Raw genomic sequence first — 22,363 nt, 5'->3', positions numbered from 1 at the left:
GCTAGTGAATATAATGAGTTCAAATTTGGTCACACTGGGTCAAAGTTGATACGGTGTAGCAGCTAAGAGAATTGTGAGAATTAAATTAGGTACCTTATATCAAGCATTTGCACAGTGCCTGGTGCATATATAGTGTTTGATAAATGTCATCTATTATTATTTATATAATCTCTTTAATATTTAAATTTGTCAAGGTCACCTTTGAAATAAAAAATACCAAAGGATGAAAAACATTAGTATGTTAGGAATGTTACCTGTCACCATCAAGCATTAAATAAAATATTTATAATAAGTTGGTATTCTCGTTGCACATATATACATTTTATTTATTACATATTGCACATATAATGGAATAGGCCTTTGATTACTGAAAATAATTAATTATGAATAGAAATACAGTATAAAGAAAACAAAGTTTGTTTTAAAAGGAAAGTTTACAGGGGTGCTTGGCTGTCTCAGTTGGTGGAGCATGTGACTCTTGGTCTCAGCATTGTAAGTTCAAGCCCCACATTGGGTGTAAAGATGACTTAAAAAAAAAATCTTAAAAAAAATAAATAAAAGGAAAGTTTACATTTTAAAGTGCTTACAGTTTAAAGTGCTGTTTACTTTTTTACATCTTCAATTTTTAAAATTGGTAATACTCCTAAATTATTTTGTCCTTAATATTTTCCTTCTGTGGTTACAAGAAAAATTAAAACTACTGTCATACTTTCAGAATATCTTTACTCTCACAATTTGTTCAGCTAATTCACACATCTTTAATGTCTTGTTTCTATCTGCATTTCATTATTTGGATTATTTAAAGAAAGAAAATATGTAAATTATATTGAAGTGTAGTAGCACTCAACTATTGTTGAATCAGTCTAGTTCATGCAATAGATATTGGATCATACGATTTCTAGAAAGGAATCTCTCTGATTCAAAATATAGAGAACCTCACAAGGTTCTCATTTCTAACATTTGTTTCTTTTCTCCTTGGCACTCACTGTATGTCTCCGCCTTTTACTATATAGTCTTAAGGTGACTTTTTCATTTGCTGATTCATGTTTGTTCATTTATCCAGAAGAACAAATGTGTATAATTTCTACCAGTGATATTTAGAAAGTATTTTCCACTACTAGAAATTTGAATTGGAAATATAAAATACAATTTTTGAACCTAAAGAATTATCACATCACCATAATTTTTAATTTGGAACATGTCTATTGCCTAAAGTGAGGTACATTCTTATTCTAGACTGTAATAAAATTTTTTAACACTTAAAAAAGTAGAAATTCCAGGAAAATGTGTTTTTCTCAGCAACTATCTATGAAACAAAATTTAGGCATTTGAACTGATTTGGCAGCAACATGTTTTTCTTCTGAATGTGAAATTAAATTTGTGTAATGTCATGCCAATGCTAAAATAACATCTTATACATGAAATATCACCCTTTCTTTAAAAAAAAAAAAGATCTTGGTGACTTATTTGTAAAAGGGCTAAGACAGTGGTTCTCAAACTTTTATCTGCATTTAAAAAAACCACCTGAGGAGTTTGTTAAAAATACAGATTCCCAGGACCTGCCTAAAAGATTCTGATTCAGTGGATCTGGGGTGGGGCCCATATTCTAGGCAATTTATAATACAGGTGATCCACGGACCACATTTTAAGAAACAAGGGACTAAGATACGTTGAATCCACAGTGTAATAAATGCTAAGGGAAGTAGCACAGCATAAAGATATCAGAGCGTAGACTTAAAAACCAGCAATATACCAGCTAGACTCTGGGTGGTCTTAGACAAATTACTTAACCTCCCTGAGCCTCTATTTCCTCAGCCATTAACTTTAAAAAAATAAAAAGGCTGATAAAACCTATTTCAGAAGGTTATTGAGAATATAAGACATATTGATACAGATATAGATAAAATGTATATAAGAGTACTTGGCACAGAGCTCTCGGCAGAGGGTTAGTACCCAGTATGAAAGTAGCTGCTGCCATCAGCTATAGCAGTCGCTTCATTATTTATTATTGTTTCTACTTTTACTTAAAGATTTTCCTCAGCTTCTAAGTAATACGCACATCTCCCATTCTATCCTAACTCTTCTCTTCCCTCAACACACGTACACAGACTCTCTGAGTCCCTCTCCCTCCCCCCTCCGCCCAAAAAATGGTTTAAGAACTGATTTGGCAATTTGACATAAGATTGGAAAGTTGTTGTTTGTTTGTTTGTTTAACCCTTGGCTTACACACAAAAAGTAACTGATAACTGTGTGAACATTTTCACAACTAAATAAATAGCTAGGAGCAAACCTTAGGAATTTGCTAGTCCCTCAATCTATATACATTTCATTGAATTGATATACTAATTATATGAGTTTCATGAGGCACATACAGAAATAAACAACTTAAGCTTTGTATTTTGAAAAATTTATTTTAGGACATCCATGTGGGAACCAACTTTGCAAATGCATTTTCTTGTCTTCTATTTCATCCTGACCCTATCCCAAGAAGCTTAACCAAGATTTCATAATTTGATTTGACAAAGAATGACATCAGAGATGGCTAAGCATGTGTGAATTGCCTCTTCAGTCCAGAGTCAAAATCAAGGTAGTTTATGGAAGGATGAGAGCCCTGCTCCGGCACTTCCCCAAATGGAAGCATTTTTCTTAAAAATACAAATGTTAATGTACAGAGACAACTGGATAGTTGCTTACCCTTCCTAGGTCCCTTCATCTTTGGGTTAGGACTGTCCAGTTGAATAGCTGTGAACTTTCTCTTTATTCTTATACAGACTTACAAAGTTCTGCTTTCAAATCATTATTTTTTTGATTGTATAGACATTGCCAGCTCTTAGTCTAGTGGATTGTAAATTATTATGTCTTTCTTTTAGCAACCAGAGAGGTTTTTAACACTTTCCAAAGGCCTCTAGGTGCACTGCATCAAAAAACTAAACATATATAATCATTGCATCTGTTCCCTGTCCCCACGTCATTTCTAAGCTGGAATGTGAAAGGCATTCATCCAGTCAGGTGAGCTATTTCTTCAGGAGAAGTTTACAATATAAGTTAAGAAAAAAAATGTCAAGCTGGTATCTATTTTTAAAAAATTAAGTTAGCTTTTTTAAAAAAAAATGCTTAATACTACTGATTTGTAATGTTTATTGCTGATTAGTTTTTATGTAAAGTTTTTTTTGTGTTTGTTTTAATTGGGTAATTTGGATGAATGTTGGAGGAGGAGGAAAATTAATCAAAATTGTCGGATTATTTTTATAGCTGCATGGCCTGAAAGGATGAAGTTTGGTAAAAATATATATGTAGCTATTTTCCTGAGGGAGTACAGTGGGCTTTACCATCAAAATAAGATATATGAATTAGTTTTCTCTTCTGTTTTTATACTGGTGACATTGAGTGGGAGAAGATATGTAAATTCACAGTACAATGAATTATGAACATCCAACTTGTGAGTGTTTTCTGCATTTATTGACTGTTTATGTATTTTACCCACCCCAAAACCACCCAACCCCACTCCCCCAATGCCAGTTCACTCTGAATTAATAGCACCACTTGGTGGCCAAAGCTAGGAATTGTGTAAAGTACCAACATTTCTTCCCCACCAGCGTGTTCTCCCCAGATAGACACTTCTTTTTTTTTTTTTTTTTTTAAGATTTTATTTATTTATTTGACAGAGACACAGCGAGAGAGGGAACACAAACAGGGGGAGTGGGAGAGGGAGAAGCAGGCTTCCCACGGAGCAGGGAGCCCGATGTGGGGCTCGATCCCAGGACCCTGGGATCATGACCTGAGCTGGAGGCAGACGCTTAACGACTGAGCCACCCAGGTGCCCCTCCCCAGATAGACACTTCTGATCTGAAACTTGATGGACCTGGTCATAGCTCTTTCTGTTGTGCTTTTGAAGGCTCTACCTCTGTAAGGAAAGTTAAAAGATAATTTTTAATTTAAAAAATGAGTTTATTATGCATTTCAGTGCTTTAAACAATAGCAGTAGCTTCCTATTATGTATAAATAACTTTCCACAGAAATAAATTATTAAAGTAGTCATAAATATTTTAATTTTTCATGAGAATAAAATTAAGGATAGCTAAAATTTCAAACTTCTAATACCACTTGTTTTAATTCAAGTGCTTAGGGGCACCTGGGTGGCTCAGTTGTTAAGCATCTGCCTTCGGCTCAGGTCATGGTCCCAGGGCCCTGGGATTGAGCCCCACATCGGGCTCCCTGCTCCGCGGGAAGCCTGCTTCTCCCTCTCCCATTCCCCCTGCTTGTGTTCGCTCTCTCACTTGTGTCTCTCTCTGTCAAATAAATAAATAAAATCTTTAAAAAAAATAAAAATAAAAATAATTCAAGTGCTTATTTTGAATCTTAAGTAAAAGGTTAATAAAGTTATACTGAACGTTGCAAAATTGTCAGTGTTGACTAGGTAGCTATTTTGCTAAATTCTGAAATGTAGAATATTAACAGAAACATTGTGAGGACTAAACAGACTTGGAGTTGACCATGAATTTAGGTGGAATGTAGGTAAAGTTGTGTTAGATGTGATTGCTCTAACCCTTTTTAAATAAGCTACAGCTTATACAATAGAAGGACATATAGCTAACTGCTGGAGGTTGGCCCATAAGACTTATGCAAGAATCTGAGAGGGACTATTGGGGTAGCATGATGTTCTTCAGTCTCAGGGGTATCTAAACATTTGTATCATGATAAAAAGGGGAATTGAACATATTTTGGGCATTAAGTTGAGGAAAAATCTGAAAATCATCTTTAGAAATTCTAGAGATCTGGGAGTTACACACTAGATTTTTATTTTCTCTAAATTTCTGACTGAAGATACTGCTATTAGCAAGGGAATCTTTGGAATAGACTTAACAGAACATGTGTAACCTTCGGAAAGGGAATGTCTCATATTGGTTTGCATTTGTTTTGATCCTTTAAAGAAAAATGGGTAATAGGTAAGTCGATGGGCTTCCATACTTGAGGGGAATGAAAAACTTAAAATGATGGTAGGATGACTTGTCCAGTGAAATGGATATGTAAAGACAGAAATTTCTGGCTCAATGTAGCTAACATCTCAAGTTTTGCACCAAATTGCCCAATGTATTTACTTCTGTGGGTAGGCCTTCCCGGTGTTTGCATAGGCAATAAAAAAAAACAAAACAAAACTGTGAGACTCTGCCAGGAGAAATCACTATTCCTTGCTCCGTCCATAATGCCAGGAATCAGATAGTCAGAGAGGATCCTGAAGCTTAAATAAAGAATGTGGCTCCTTACTGTATGTGTGTATGTGGAGAAAAAGATAGTAAGAAGGAGAGAGAGAAAGAATACAGCAATAGCAATATAACAATAGCAACCACCATTACGTTGATTAAGTAATGTTATATGCCAGGTACTATTCTGGGTGTTTTACATATATTAACTCACTTAATCTTCACAGAACCCCCGTTGAAGTAGTACTATTATTTCCATTTTTACAAATGAGGAGACTGAAGCATAGGGAGATTAAGTTATTTATCCAAGTTCCTGTAGCTCCTCAAGAGCAGAGCTGGAACTTGAATACATCCTGATAATCCCGTGCTAGGCAGAGTATTCTTGTTTGGCCATTTTCACTGATAGTTGCTTCAAATGCTCAAATGGAATCAGAGTGGTTTATAGTTGTCCAAGAAGTGAACAGGTCTATCCCTGGAATCATGTTTCTAGCAGACATTATACACTGACCTATAATTCAAGGATCGTAAAGATATATGTGCATAGGAAGAAAGGCTGATTCGCCTTGATATCCCCTGATGTACTTCTCTGGATCATTGTTAAGTCCCAGTTGCCTACATTGGAAGAGCAACAAAATCCCCACTACTAATGGATGAACTAAGGAACAGAATGGTTTTTGTTTGTTTGTTTATCAGAGATTTGAAGGTTTGCTTTTTGCTTTGTTTTGTTTTGTTTGTGCCATTTTGCTTATCAGAGCCATTCAGAAGGCTTTGTCAAGGTTGGCCTGAATTCTAAGTAAAGGGCCTGTTCTTGTAAGACTGGTTACCCTGTGAGTGTCAGGTGGGGTAGCTGAGAGTGGTGGTTTACAAGACAGACTGCCTGGATTTAAGGCCTAGTTCTACCACTAGCTAGCTCTAAGTTATACAGCCTCATTAAATATTTGATGCTATTATCATCATCATAATTATCATTATTACCAGCCTATAAGAAAGTTACTGGTTGTCACTGATCTGATGAAAGAGAGATATTATATAGAGTAGCTTCTGTGAGACATTGTTGTTCCAGGGATTCAGGAAACAACACTGTGGGTACAAGTCCATCATGAATGTGTCTTGTGTACCATGATGAAGAGAATGGCTCCACTGAGAAGATTAAGGGGCGTTGGATGAGTTGATATATTGCTGAAATCCACACTAGTCACCTGGTCTAGTCTAGAAAAACAGCATTCATTGCTTTTGATTCAAAGTATTGTGTAATTTTTGAAGCTCTATGCAGGTTAAAGTGCTGCTGGAGATGGTTCTGCAGTGTCCCATTTTGAGACTGAATGTGGCCACAGGCTAGAAGGGGATAGGTTAAATTTCCTTCTGCTCTCCATCATCAAAGACTTTTAAGAAGGTACATAAGGAAGGATATATCCCAGTGTTACTTGGTTATCTGAACCCAAGCACGATTAAAGCAGGTATAGAGTAGAAGAGGTGCATTGGAGGCTGGGGCTTGAACTCATTCCTTATTGGAAACTGAAGGCACTGGAGACACTGTGGGTAGGATTTTTAAAGGACATTGAAACACTTTAAGCAACACAAGAGGGGGTTACCTAAAAGAGTAGCTGACTGACTACATAATACAACTTTGGAGAAACTCTTTATTAGAAGAAGCCTAAATAGAGCATATCTACCTGATTTGTCTTTCTATATTTTAAAAATGAAACATATTTAATTTTCTACATTCTCAACAGAAATCTAATCTCATTCTCACCTGGCATTTAGTAAATCAGCTGTTTCATCTGCATTGCCAATTTTATAAGCTGATTTTAAAGATGCTCTGCTTTTAATATCAAAATCTCTTTCTGTAAAAATGATGAAAGCTTACTTTCTCAGTGAAGGTTTTTACTTTACAAATATTTAGTTTTTCTTGTTGAGGGCTTTCTTTTCTTAAAATTATATCCACTTTTACTTCAAATTGTCATTGTCACTTTTTCTTTATTTTAATGACTAGTAAACTTTTAAGTGTGTTCTAGTAGTCCATAATTTTCAATCTTAAAATTTACCTTCTTTAGTCTTTGATATCAAGCAATATTCTGTGATCTTTATTTTTAAATGTCTAGCACCCTGCAAATAACTAGACTCTCATTATTTGGAGCACAGCCACATTATTGTGTCATCATTACGGCCACCTTTTGTATGCAGTAGTGATGCTGCCGACCTGGTAGGGCATCCACTTTGTTTTTCCAGCTGCAGGAATGAGTTTGTACTGATTCACCTACATTTTTCACCTATCCTGCTTATGACCAAAGACATGCTAACTATCCTAACTGTGTAAGTTGTTATGACTAACAAAGATTTAAGATATAATTTCTATCTGTGGAGTTGTTTAGAAATTGACCCTCACGCTAATTATTCCTGATTATGTGTCTCTCCACATTAGACCATGAGCCCTTTTGAGGAGAAAAGCCACATCTTGGTCATCTTTGTATCTCCACAGTGCTGCATTATGCCACCATCACCCTCTTCATTATCATCATCATCATCATCATAGCTAGCATTTTTAGTCTCAGGTACTGTGCTAAGGACTTTACATAGATTTTTTTCATTTAATTCCTCTAACAACCATATGAGGTAAGCAATATGATTACCCTTATAGAAATGGAAACTAAGGCTCAGAGAGGTTAATTAGTCTGAGATCAAGGAGCTCAGTCAATTTTTTTTTTTTTTTTTAGCTAAACTGGAAGAAAAGCCATTTAGGATGCAGATTCAATGTTCATCTTATTTGCATCACATTCAAGATGATGGTTCTAACCAGCCACAGAAACTACAGACAGTACAATTATATGTTATGCTTAGCCTTACCAGAATTTCTAGTCTTATCCACAGAAGTTCCCCAGAATTAATACAAGTAAACACATTCATAAAGGTGGTACTTAATTTACTAGAGGTCTTTATTCTCAAGTTAATTTATGAGTCATTTCCATTTATTTATGAATATTTCCATAAAATACTTAAATTGTGGATTGGGTTCCCAGACCACCCTAGAAAAAAAACATATGCCCAAATGACCTTAAAAAAAAAAAAAAAAGGTAGACCTTGATTCTCCCAATGAGAAGACAAGCGCAATCTTGACTTACTTAAATAAATAAAAGGTTAGGGGCGCCTGGGTGGCTCAGTCGTTAAGCGTCTGCCTTTGGCCCAGGTCATGATCCCAGGATCCTGGGATGGAGCCCCACTTTGGGCTCCCTGCTCAGCAGGAGGCCTGCTTCTCCCTCTCCCACTCCCCCTGCTTGTGTTCCCTCTCTCACTGTGTCTCTCTCTGTCAAATAAATAAATAAAAATAAAATCTTTAAAATATATATATAAAAGGTTAGAAATATCTTTTATAATATTTAATTTAGCTATATAAACATACATATTTAAAATCACATCTTAAAATACATTAATCTAGAAATAATTGCTTCTGTCCACTCCTACTTTTCAAGAAATAATTTTATTCAACTCTTCATGTTTGTCTTTAACATTAATGTCTCTGTCACTTCTGGAGCCCCTCTTAAGTCATTTCTATGACATGACTGTGAGAAGGCCCTAGGACAAGGATGGGGGGTAGAGAGGAGTTCACCAGGTGCAGTCCAAACAAAAGGGGCTTCAAGAGAGGGGAGAACTGGCGGGGGGAAGCTATCCATCTGTAAGCATGGCTCACAATTCAAGTTTTCCCCTTATTACAGGATGCCTAATTGATTCACTAAGTAGACAATAGTCTGTTTGGTTCAATGATGCCTATAAAAGTGACTCACTGTATTTTATCTTATTTTACAGAATATGTTAAATGTACCTTAAAAAAGTAAATACAGTTTTAAAGTTATGTTCTAAGCATTTTAACTAGTCAAGTGCCTATTTGTAGGTAGTCAGGATGGTCATGTATTACCTGAAATGTGGGTCATGTTAATACCTTTACATGCTCTTAGCACTGAAAAGTTAATAGGTGCAAATCCATCCCATATGTAACTTAAAGAAAATACTAAACTGTAAGTAAATATAAAGATTTTTTTTCAGTTACAGTTTTTCCCATGATGACTCCTTCCATACTTTTAAATTTATTTTTATTTTTTGCTATTTTAAGTTTGTGCCCAGTTTACCTTTGGAAATCTGGCACTGACCTGTGGCAGAAAAAAAGGCTACTCAGATGCTATTAAGGAGTTGGTACAAGAAGACTGCTGTTAATTTCCAACCTTCAGAAATAGCTCCTTTTTATATATAAGCTTATGTAGGAAGAACTTTGGTGAAGTTGTCTGTACCTCTTCCTGTAAGAAGTACATGCTAGAAGTCTATCAGAAGTTATCTGTAGAGAGATGTTGCCCTGAATCTGTTTTACCAAATGGGTAAATAAAAGGTATGTTTGAGAGAGTGTGTTAGTTTTTATTTTACTGCAACAAAAGGAGACGGGATTTTCCCCAAAGTTTATATTCTTAACACTATAACAAATATATCATGTTAAGCAAATAGTTTTAAGACAATTGCTGCTGAAAACATCAATAAAGATTATGAAATTCTTCATTTATGTTGATTGCTGTTTGAGGATATTCTTGGGGTAGAAACATTTATCAGCTATTTGCTTATATAGTAAAATTTCTTTTCATAATAAAGCTCTATTTCCTAAATTTAAAATATTTTCTAAAACTGATGCACTGGAGTCCTCTAGGAATATTGGCTTTAGGAGTTCATGTGTCCATGACCCTACATAACTACAGTAAATTCATCTTTTTTGTCCATTATATAGATCTACCAGATTTCACTTCCTTTGTTATTAGAATGTGTTTCTCGAGTACCAGCTAGTTGGACACCTTCGTGTGTCTCTCTATTGTATTATATTATGTCTTTCAGAGGTCATCATATTGGTGTTATCATACCATCAGGACAATTTGTAATGGCAACTTTTTTGTTTTTATGTTTGGTTTGGCTTTGTTATGTTGTGCCCTTTAAGGGCCATATATGATCACTAGTCAGCCATCTCCGCCATGGGGCTATGGCAAGATTTTAGCATTCTTTAATATTTTCATGGTAGAAAATCTTGAATTTGTTTATATGTACAACAGCAGCCTACATCTTTGTGTTTTCATTCTTTCCCACTGAATTCATCTTCTGTTTGGCTAAAATTGTATTGTTCCTTATTTTGTATTTATATAAGAATTCACTGTCTAAAAATATATCTTTCTAAATAGATAATAAGGATTAATTAGGAAAGGTAAATTAGTAGAAAATTTTTGAATATATGATTCATAATTTTAGGTTTTCACATCACTTTTCTTTCATTCATTTAAAAATTTACATTGAAAAAACTGCTTCTGAAAAAATAAATGAAAACTACATACATATTCCTGGATGAATGAATGAATTCTTGAATGAAATTAATCTTAACTAAATTTAAATAATTTTTTGGAGGAGATGAAATATAAAAATGGTTGCTGTAGTCAACCTGTGTTTATTAAGTATTTACACTGTATGTAGTGCTGTGTGTTACACGCTTTCTGTTAAGTGGTTTTTGTGAACTATGTCAGAGGGAAAATGATTTGAAGTCATATTTATAGTTACTTTTCCTGCCGTTATCATTATTCTTGATCATTTGATAATTTTTACAAATCATATCCCAGCTCTGTAGTAATTGGTTAAAAGAAAAAACTGATGTTAAAAGATTGTGATGTCAGAAAAGATGTTACATTCCTAGAGGCAAAATAAAAAACAGAAGTCTTTGAGGGAAAAAAAATAGGACAAATATTGCCAGAGATTGAATTAATTAGTCAATACTTTAAAATGATAGTGTGATGTTGTTATTTGTAGTATATTTACATGAGGCACTGTGTTTTAAAATGCAGTATAACAACCCAGCCATGTTTTTACATTTTAGTAATTGTATACTGACCTGTAGTATTTTGTCATTTTTTATTTCAAAATGGTCTTCACTTGTATATGTCCTGAATCTTTCAATTCATGAAACTGAAAAAAAAAATTGGGATTTTTTTTTTAAAGTATCCGTATTCCACTCTAAGGTGTCAAAAAGATGTAGTTGTAATTACAAATTAAAGATAATTTTCAAAGACAAGTAGTTAACCAGGTGAGGTTAAACAAGATAAAATGATTTATGGCCATTTTATAAAATAATGACAGTCTTCATTTTAAGCTACAATGTAAAGTGCTTTATTCTGAGATTATGTATTGTGGCAGAAGCTAAAACTGCCTTTTTTCTAACAGTGCCAGAATACAACCTCTTTTTCTTTTTGCACTAACAAGACTGCTTTACCACCACAGCCCACTCTAAGTAATTAAATCAATCCTTTGTACTTACCGTATTCTCCTCTAGTGACGGTACTAGATCTGATTATATGCTTCATGCATATTCAAAGTACCGCACTGACAGCTCTTTAATGAGCTCTTACTTAATCAGTATGAACAATGTTCATCTTGTTCTTTTTTTCCTCATGCATTAGAGCTAGGAACAGTTGGGAAAAATGAAACATCCAGCATTCATTTGAAAAATATATTGTACTTTGAAAAGTGTCTAAGCTGAGGAAGTTGCATTCTGCCCTTTAAAAGTCTGATGGACAAATTGGATTACTAGTATTGGATTAAATAACAAATGGTTAGAGGAGAAATGAGAAAAGCTCACTGTGATCACAGGCTTTAATATTTTTTGTTACTTATAAAGCTAAAGGGGTCTTTAACCAGTTATTAAAGTCAGGATTAATTTGTAATGGTTCAACTTACTGGCTTTTAAAAGCTTTTTAAATTTAAAAAATTTTAAATCCCGAAAAACAATAGTGTAATGATGTATTAGAAGAAAATTTAATTTTTTTATTACTAGGCTAAGTATAGATTTCCATCTTGTCTACTATCTCAGATAAGGAGTTAGTGATACAGAATTGATTTAACCTCAAATATGTTTTTTCAGTTAATTTATATAATCTATGTAGCAGAGTGTAATGTGTCTTTAAATATTTGTTATTGTTAGGCTTATTTCCTTTCGAAACATGAGACTCTTGTATTATTAGTCATTTCCTAACAGTTAGGGGAGGGGGATCTTTTATTCTTACCTAGAAATCTTAGGCATGAGTTAAACTGAAAATAACACAGTACCATATCAATATTGTTATTCTCAAGGAAGCAGTCTTCCATTGAAGAAAATGATGCTAATTTAAGAGTAGGCTAGTTGCTTCTAGTATTGCTGAAAGCTTCAATTATAGGTTGAGTAAAACTCAAAACAAAGTTTTAAAATGTCTATATTTTTAGAAGCCACTTATGCTATGAACACAAGAACTAAGTGTTTAATTAGAAAATAAAATATCATAAAAACTGCACCTATTAATATTGCACACATGTGTCATTTCACTGATCAAAAAGGCCTTCACCAGGGTACAATTGGCCTTTTTCCAAATTGCAAGCTTTTTCTCAGCTTTTTCTTTCTACTCTTTCTTCTTTTGTTGCTACCCAGGGATTTGTGCGTATCGCAGCCTGTATCACATGACCAGTGTCAAGACATCACATGGTCCAAAGTGAATACAAAACCAGCTACCCTAAAAGAGAGATTAAAAATACTGTAAAACAATAAAGACTTTTGTTCATACCCCAAAAAGATCTATCCTACGTCTGCTTCATACCATAAAGTTTTAATAGCATTTAATGAAGGCACGTATCCTCACTATGCTCCCTAACGATGAACAACAGATATCTATTTTACAGGGATGCTCTGAAGTACATGTTTAATCTTTTGCACACAGATCATCATCTCTTTATATTCTATTTCCATTCTAAAAATTTCTTCAGATTTTTATTAATGTGGAAATAGTTAAATAAATTATGGCACATCCATACTTTATGCAAGTATTAAAAAGAATGAGGTAGATCTTTGAACAGCATAACAAAAGCAAATCACAGGGCAATATATAATATGATCTCACTTATGCTAAAGAAAAGAAACCTGTATGTGTCTATAGATAAGGTATATGCATGGGTTTGATACACATAGTAATCTCTGTGGTCTGGAAGGAGATATGCTAAACTGTAGAAGTACTTACTTCTGGAGAAAGGAGATGGAGAGAGGAATTGGAGAGAGAGGGGTTGGTGAAAGACTTGGCTTTTCACTTATTTTAGGTATCTATTGTCTGAATTTTTAAAATGGGCTGGTCATGTGTTTGAAAGTTAAAGTATCTTCCTTAAAAAGAAAATGAAACTAGAATATTTTATTTTTTATTAGATATTTAAGTTAGCCCTATGCCTCTGTACAGAGTGGGACTGAAGTATTAAATAATGGCCTAGCAAAACAATAAACCAATCATGGGTGAAATTCAGAAAAAAGGAAAGTCAAAGAATTATAAATTTGACTAGGTACAATTTGAATGGAGAGGTGGGAAGAAGGTGGGGAATTAATATTTCTCTTGAGTGTGATTGTGGCCTACTTCTACATGAACAATAATAAATATATCCTATACATTATAACCCTTGATGTACTGGCCTTTGGTGGGGAGTGGTATAGATGATGGAAAGTGAATTTTAAATGTGCAATCAGTAAATCTAATTTTTAGATCTTCTCTCTGTTGAAATGTTTTGTGATTTACTGAACATTATTATTTTCATTATAATGTGTCTTTTCACAGATAGCTATAGGCATTTTTTGTAGCCTGGTCATTTACAATGTATTTAAAATAATTTGCATGTGTTTGCCCTATTAGAGATGATGAGTTCCAGAATGGTATATGAACATATATCTTTAGTTTACTTTTGGGGAGAAAAGAAAAAAAGCAAGTTGTTACAAGTGGAAGCTTTCACGAAATCTCTGGACTTCTCTGATCTTCCTGCTAGTCTTATAATTCTCATAATGATTTTTAAATTTTTTTTTTTTTATCATGACCTTATGTCTGTCAGCACCATGAGTTTCTCATTGAAACATAATAACAAATCAGCCTCTGGGGAGGATTTAAAAGTTGGAACACTTTTTTTTTTTTTTTTTTTTTTTACTGTACTTAATGTTAGTCTGATCTGTAGATATGTTCAGGGGGACTGAAATGCACATGCTGAATAATACCAGCTTTAGAAGATTGGCTTATGAATTTTTAGATGTTGATTGCTCTTTTCAGACCCTGGACTTTAATATTATGTTATTATAAACAGTTTAATTTGTACTATTGGGGTAGCTAAAATGTTTCATGTTAAAAAAAAATACTTGTGCTAAACTATTATTTGGCTTGTAAAATGTCATATAATAAATAATTTGCTGAATTACAGGAAGGAACACAGAAGAAGAAGAAGCTATGATGCAGGAATGGTTTATGTTGGTTAATAAGAAAAATGCCTTAATAAGGAGAATGAACCAGCTTTCTCTCCTGTAAGTACCCATGACTGCTTGTTTTTCCTACAACACTGATGAATCTCAGGCTTTTTGTCATTGCCTTCTTTGGGATTTCATATTTATTAGGCTTAATATTTTTCTTTCCTTGGAGATTACAGTATAGTTTTTTATAAAAATAAAAATTAAAAATAGCATATAATCATTTCTCATCTGAACAGTAAGTTTTTTAAAATAGTGATATATACTAAAAAATGTTTATTATATAGGAAGCCAAGGAATAAAAAAAATTTTTGTATTTAAGAAATAAAGCACTTATGCACAAAAAGGACATTTGGATTATATTAAGGGTTAGAGGACAAAAGAAATAAAATTGAAGTTTATTTAACATCACATTCTAAGTTAAAAATGAAAATAACTCTTAATAAGGACAAAAGTACATTTGTATTCTACAGATGATGTTACCCTAAATTTGGGTAATTCCTCCAATCATAGAAAGATCACTTTTGTGTACAGTAAAATGGAGACTAGACCAGATGTAAGCATTCTTGGTCTTTAGCAGTTAGTTCACTATAGGACTTAATGCGTGTTTCTTTTTGTTCACCAGCAATATTCTTATATTATGCCACCTAGTGTGGGAAGGAGCAGGCTCACATGTTTTATTTTAGTGAAAACCTCTATTTTTGTCATTTCTGCTATGCCTGAACTTGATAAAAAGAGTTATGAAGAAGCACAAAACTTAGCTCTCCTGGATTTTTAATTGTCTCTGTATTAAATTTGCACTGGTAGTACTTACATGTTTCTTGTATTCTTTTTACATGGTACTCCAGACAAAAGAGTGCTTATTGTGAGCTATGAAAAATATTTTACAAAATAGTCTTATACCTGGCACTTAAGACAAGAAGCATTGAAGAATGAGACTACTTATCTGAAGGTTAAAATATACCTCTGTGCAATTCAAAATTGAAGGAGAAAAATAATAGCACTAGTAATATTCAACCTGAGGAAGGCTTTAGGTTTGTGTATCATTTGTTTGGAGTAGCTTAAAGTTAAAGAGAAAAGTCAGTTATGAGTCCTAAAATCAATGTAACCTACAGGTTCTTATAAGTGTTTAATGATTTAGTAATTAGCATATTGATGAACTTTTGCAACTTGCCTAGGGAAAAAGAGCATGATTTAGAACGACGGTATGAGCTGCTGAATCGGGAATTGCGGGCAATGCTAGCCATCGAAGGTAAGAAATGGCTATGATGGAATGAGGTATGTGAAGTGTCAACTGTCAAAGAGATTTAAAGAGTGTAATACACTTCTGGTCTCACCAGGTGTGGCCTGACTAGGAACCAACAGGAATTACAGATAAATGACTTAGAGTTAGAAAGCAACAGTCACGTAAACCCTAAGAACCCTAATTCAGATAGATAATCATTATGTGTGCTATTAAACACAAAATTGTTTTAACTTTGTCAGTAAGCTGAAATGTCCATAAAATAGAAAATATAAGGAGTTAAATGATTTAATTACATTTTACTGTGTGTGAAATTTAAGGTTGTTTCCACGAGGGAGGTGGGGAAAGATTTATCATTTTGATTTTTCACATCAGACTCTAAATTTTACCTTAATATTTAATTGATGTCAACACTGAAATATGCCTGCAGTCTGCTATAGTTCTTAAGACTCCAACTCCTATTAAGTGATTATTCAGGCAAAGATTGACATAAGAGATAAATAAAACACTTTCATACTTTTCATAAAGCTTTTATATGAATTATATAGTAATCCTAAGCATGGTTCATAATATCAGTAAACATCAGCTAGCTTAACTATGGCATTTACTATATGATTTTTTTAAAAAAATTCTTATGTGTTTAAGAATGCACTTCTCCTTATGCCTTTTAGTTGAAAATGTCTTATAGTTCAAAGATGTCTGCTTAAAAAGTAATCCTTTGGGCTGTGTAAAATGGACCTTTTGTCTAATCAATGCAAATTGATTTTCCTATTCTATATTGACCTCTTAACCCATTGACTGTCCATAGTAATTTCCTTCTTTACCTGATAAGGTACCTGATCCATAATAAGCCAATTCTAATTAGTTTAGAAACTAGAAATTTAAGTTTGTAAGGGAAAGCCAAATGAAACCGTATATTTTAAAAATATTTTAATTAATATTGTGATTAAATAAAATATATGCTGTTTATCTAAATATAATCTTATATATTATAAAAGTTTTATTTTTAATTACTTTATATCTGTAATCTCATTTGATAAATATTACTGACAACATTTGTGTATCCTCATTTAGAAATCAGATTTACTTTATTTTAAAGGCTTCAGATAGCTAATTTCCTTCAAATGCTATCCAGATGAATCAAATTATACATTGATAATGACTAAAAATTTTGTCAAAATTATTTAAGAAGTTCTGTAGAACTTGCCATTGAAATAAAATGCACAGGTGTGCTAAATGGTATTTTTCTTCTTGATAGAATTTTTGTAGTCATGGTGTAGTCTTTAAAAGAGATTGGAAAGCTAAATAGTTGAAAAGCGGGTATAGAAGATACTATTTATATGGTTTATATATATGTATGTGTGATATAAAATGTATGTATATATAGTATATATAATGTATGACTCACTGTACAGTTTATTCTTTATAGATTCATTACACATTATACTCAATACAGAGTATTAAAAACACTCTCTCATGTATAATAAGTTAAATTATCCCTAAAATACAGCTTGATACAATACAGTTGACTTTTAAGGCAGATATTGTTTCTGTCCCCAAACCAGTTGTATTACCAAATACCATCTTAAAAGGAGGGCCATGACACATACAAAAGATCTCATTTTTATGGTAGTCCTGTGCCTATATACCAAACCTACAGTCGTGAATCATTGAACATTTTGTCTGCCTGTTCTTCTTGTACATATCAGTACAAAGTCATATTTTTTTTAAGGAGGGGAAAAAGTGTTTTTCTTTTTCAAACCCCTTTAATACAATTGGTAGTTTTTTTAGGTTTTGTTTTATTTTTTAATTAAGATCATTGTCCCATATGTGATTGTGCCAGTTTCTGTTGCTGGTTGAGGGACAGAAGAGACTTGAGGAAAGAAATAGCTTGTTGATGACAAAGGCACTTTCTTAGTAAGAGGCCTGTCCCACTAGCCTGGGCAGTGCATGGCCTGGGCTGTCCTAGACAGGTACTGACTGTTGTGATGATCAGTTCTGTGAACACAATGTCCTCTGAGCCAGCCCTTAGAATGTACACACATGCAGTTCAGTAGGCTTTTGGAATATTAAAACCCACAGAATAACACATGAATAGGCAACATTATTTGGTGTTGTTTTGCTCTCCTTTGTTGTAAGGTTCATTCCTCTTTTTGTCCCCATCTCTTCTACTAGGTAGCCATAAGATGGTTTTCACAATAAATAAACTAAAATCTTTTCAAATAAATCTGCTCCTGAAACCATTCACCAGGAGAAAGCACAGAATGTTAATAGCCACATAGCACATTGAAAGAAATATTAACAGCTTGGTTTGAGAGGGGAAAAAAAAATTCAATATATCCATTCTTCTGAAAATCCATAATCACTTTGGCCTGTTTTTTGCCTTTTTTTTCCTCGAGGTGTTCTTCATAGCAGGAGTTTCACTCTACTGAGCTAAGTTGTAGGATCCCTTAAGCTAACAAACATCTTTTAGATACTTTTCCTATAGTTTTTTTGTTCCAGATTATTTAATGCCCCCTCAGGAAAGATAAATTCATTTCTGCACACATTGGGGTGGGCTTTTAGAAAGTGGTGTGTTCATTTTCTGCACAAGAAATGGATCTCCTCTAGGATTTTGTACATCTTGATTTATTCTTGGCTTAGAGTTTGAAGTGGGTGCTCTTCTAAAGGGATTTATGCATAGGTTCACTATTTTTGTAGTTATGGTTTATATGATAAGCTTTTTATATTTAAAATCAATATGTAATCCTGTGGAGGAGCTTATCCCCTAAAACCCCATTTGTAAATCTATTTTAGCTTTGTTACACAGCACAGCCACAGTCTTCCATAGATTGATTAGGTACAGCAGTAGAATCCTATCAAATGGCCTGCTCTGATGATGATGCAAACTCTTTCAGGATTGCTAGTTGACTGGAACTAAAGATAAGACTTGACTGCAATCCCCCAATGTGCTCTTTACAAAACTAGTGTTAATTTTCATCAAAGTGCCAGGCTTATTTATAGTGGCAAGGTTGAAGGTTTACTACAAGAACTTTAGGTCCTTTCTATCAAAGTATTTATAGGTATTTCTTTTGCCTTTTTTCCAAGGTAATTACCAACTTCAGCAAATAAACTGAATCGGGGAATGAATAATTGGCCCTATATATAAAAAAAGAGATTTTTAAATTAACAAAACAGCTCAGTGCAGATGGACATAAACAGAATCTCTTTATTTCAACACTTTGGCTCAAATGCAGCATCAAAACTTAATCCTATTTGTTGCAAGAGGATATGGCTTTTGTAGCAAAAGTACACTGGAATCTTTAAATTAATCAGAAGCCACATTGTAGTCTGTTCAAGTCAAAGTCAGTGTATCTAGCTAGCTGTGACTGGTGTTATAGGTGAATAATCCTTTCTTAAAATGCGTAACAGGTAACACATAAACTTACAGGCAGGTTTTTAAAACATGACATTACATCTAGGTGAAGCTACTAAAAGGGGATTTAAAATTTTTTTTTAATTTAGGCATGAACATACAAATATGGATCTTGATCAATTTTAAAGGTATTATTAATTTTTTTAAAAAATCATCAAAATAGTTTAATTTCCCAAATCAGCATTCAATTATGTGTGTGTGTGTGTATAAATTTACTCCCGTGAGAAAGCAAATGCAAAGTAAAAGTAGTTCTGCTAGTGTAAAATATACTCACTGTACATAGCTGTTTCCTCTACAATTGACTAATATTTTGTAGATAAATATTAACATAGCAATGACAAATTTAATATGAAAAATCCTTAAATTTATGCTGTAACATTTTAAATTCTACTGTCAGTTAAATTTGACTGTGAAATGATGAAAATAACCTAAATATTCATAACCTTAAAAATGTTTTTGTTACAGTTACAGAAAATGTCAGTATTGAGCTAGGAAAAAGTTATGATTTTTTAAATTATTCAATACTTCAGGGGTTAAAAAATAAAAGTTTTCTCTCATCCATATTGTTAAAGCCTTATTTATCTTGATATTTCTAATTATTAATTAAAGCCTTAAAAGTGACTGGTCAAGTACAGAGAAGGAACAATTTAATTAAGAAAATTATATGTCCTTTGTTAAAATTTATTTTTTTCTTGGTTTTAGAAAATTTTGTAATTTTCCATTTAATTGTATTTTTTAAGTGTATGGTGGAGGAAATTTATTTCCCAGTTGTGAAGCTCTTATCAAAATGTTTTGGAAGTAAATAATTAAAAGCTTATAATCTGAATGATTTCTTGAGGTTAAAAGTGGAAAAATTAATATTCATCAAAATTGGTAGTCTTACTAATTATAAAATTTAGTTACAAATCTTTTACAAATTTAGCAGGTTTTTCTCTGAGTTAATATTTCTAGAACTACAGTTACCTGAAATTAGACTAGATGACCTTAAAGATCCTTCCAACTGGAGTGTCTATTAATTTTGCTGCTGTGTAGAATAAGACTGATTAAGAACAAGAACCAAATTAGAAAATTGTCTAGCTTTCCTGAGCACAGTTGCATTTAAATCCAAAGAACAAAATTGTGATAGATGTGGCTTTTCTTCAATATTGCTGTTTTATTATTTTTTTAAATTCTTATATTCAGAAAAAAACTTTACATAGTAATAGTTTCTTTACTCCTTCTCATGCTATAGAATATTTCACTTCTTTTTTTATAGGAATGTAATGTGACCAGTTATTTAATGTACTAATTTTGTGAGTTTTGTATCAAATGTGGCTAATTAACACATGGCATGTTTCATATATATGTATGTATGTATTTGAGCTTATAAAGAAAGGAATAGTGATAAAATTGAATAAACCATTCTAGCTTTTTGCTGCTATTTTAACCTTTATTGCATGATGATGCATCTAATTTTTAATTTGTAAATACAAGATAGAATTCCCTCTAGCACCATTTGCTTTCATAAAGCTGCTGAGCAGTTTGCTGTCTTGAATAAATTTTGCTTTGGAGGGGGTCGGGGGGATTTGAACCAGCACATTCTTGTGTGGTTTGTGAAGATTCACATGGTAACCAGCGGTGTGCATTGTTAGGTTTATCTGAATAAGCACCAGCCATGTGAGTTTTAACATGATTGCCCAGGGCAATGGAGAGAGAAGAGAGAAACCCGAAAGGATTGCACTCCTCTCTGTTTTTTGGAAAGTGCATTTGCTGGGGGAGGGGGCTGCATGAGTCAGTGGCCCTGGATTTTTTTTTTTTTTTTTTTTTAAAGCTGGTGTCCTGTTTCCCTCTAGGTCCTCATTTGTTCTGCTATCTGCCTCATCATCTACTTCTTCTTTTCATTGTTTACCTTCCTAATGAGGGAGGCGGGGTAGACTGGGGGTTGATTGACAGCTACAAGCCCTTACAGTCTGGCCAGAGAGCAGTTGGCTTTGGTTTTAAAAGTGCTTTAAATGTTCGATTTGGTCCTGTTTTTATTAAACGAAACTGCTGCTCATCTTAAGGAAATTATCAGACCAGCGAAGATTAGCAAATATATTATTGGGTCCTAAAACCTTCAAAAAACCTGCCCCTACGCATGGAAAGAGCATTGCCCATCGGATTTTCCAACCTTTAACGTGGGGTTTCAAAAAGAAGTATGTAATTTTTCCTTTGCAGAAGTGCTTTGATTTTAAACCACCCAGCAAACCTCTCCAAAAGAAAACTGGCTGTGATGCGATCGAGAGCTGCAGTGTAATATTGCAGAGCAAATTTATTTTTTACTTCAAAGAAAAATGCTAATTAGCCGATTCACTACTTTTAAAGTTATTGTGAAGCATATGGCGCCCAGTGTGAGATACATCCAACTGCTAAAATAGAGCGAAGAGGAAATTAGCGAAGAATGGGCTGTATGGGGTGAGCATGGGGGTGGGGGAGGAGGATAGGTTCTCAAGCAGATTCTCTAGCCTTTTCAGACTGATTTTTATCGCCTATCTCTGCTTCCCGCCCCCTCATTTGCCCACTTCCCCCACCACCAACCCTCCGGCCGATCTTTTCTGGGCCTCCAACTCCCCTCCCCCCCACTTTGGTGAAATCAGGTGCGCACCTCCGGCTGGCCACCCGCTCACACCTGGTCTCTTTTGCAGGTTCCAGCTCAGCGGTAGCCATCTCCATCTGCGGGAAAGATTTAGGAAGTTGGGTTTTAGGGTGAAATCCTCATCACGACGGCAAACTCCCCATAAAACACTATCTAGTGGCTCTCTAACATGGTTTGCGGAGAGATACAAGGAAATTGGAAAAGGCGGGAAGGGGGGGAGGGTGTGCCGAGGCTCTGCGGGTGGGTAACGAGCCTCCCGTCCTCTGCAGACTGGCAGAAGACCGAGGCCCAGAAGCGACGCGAGCAACTCCTGCTGGATGAGCTGGTGGCCCTGGTGAACAAGCGCGACGCGCTCGTCAGGGACCTGGACGCGCAGGAGAAGCAGTGAGTGGGCGGTGGGGTCGGGGGTCGAGTCTCCGCCGCCAGCTGAGGGGCCATGAAGTTTTCGGAAAGTTCAGTCCGGAGGTCTCGGGTGGGCCGGGGCAGGCCCCGCTGGCCCCAGGAGTCTCATTCCCGCTGGGGCTCGGATTGCGAAGTGAGAGGAGAGTGCGGCTTTGCCCTCCCGGAGAAAAATAAATTTGTTTCCTGT

At 34.4% G+C, this 22,363-nt stretch overlaps 1 protein-coding gene across 10 annotated transcripts in view; it reads left to right on the top strand.

Moving 5' to 3' along the window:
- EHBP1 (EH domain binding protein 1) overlaps positions 1 to 22,363 on the top strand; it is a 416,635-nt gene that overhangs the window by 393,176 nt on the left and 1,096 nt on the right. For all 10 annotated transcript variants that reach the window (XM_078056492.1, XM_078056493.1, XM_078056491.1 and 7 more), the window contains 3 exons: positions 14,460 to 14,559; positions 15,681 to 15,754; positions 22,044 to 22,158. In XM_078056492.1, coding sequence (XP_077912618.1) covers positions 14,460 to 14,559; positions 15,681 to 15,754; positions 22,044 to 22,158 — 289 coding nt within the window. The remainder of the gene's footprint in view (positions 1 to 14,459; positions 14,560 to 15,680; positions 15,755 to 22,043; positions 22,159 to 22,363) is intronic.

The sequence above is a fragment of the Halichoerus grypus genome, chromosome 10 (genome assembly GCF_964656455.1).
Source record: "Halichoerus grypus chromosome 10, mHalGry1.hap1.1, whole genome shotgun sequence".
Lineage (NCBI taxonomy): Eukaryota > Metazoa > Chordata > Mammalia > Carnivora > Phocidae > Halichoerus > Halichoerus grypus.
The sequence above is the reverse complement of the archived record's forward strand: the minus strand, read 5'-3'. Positions and strand labels throughout refer to the sequence as shown.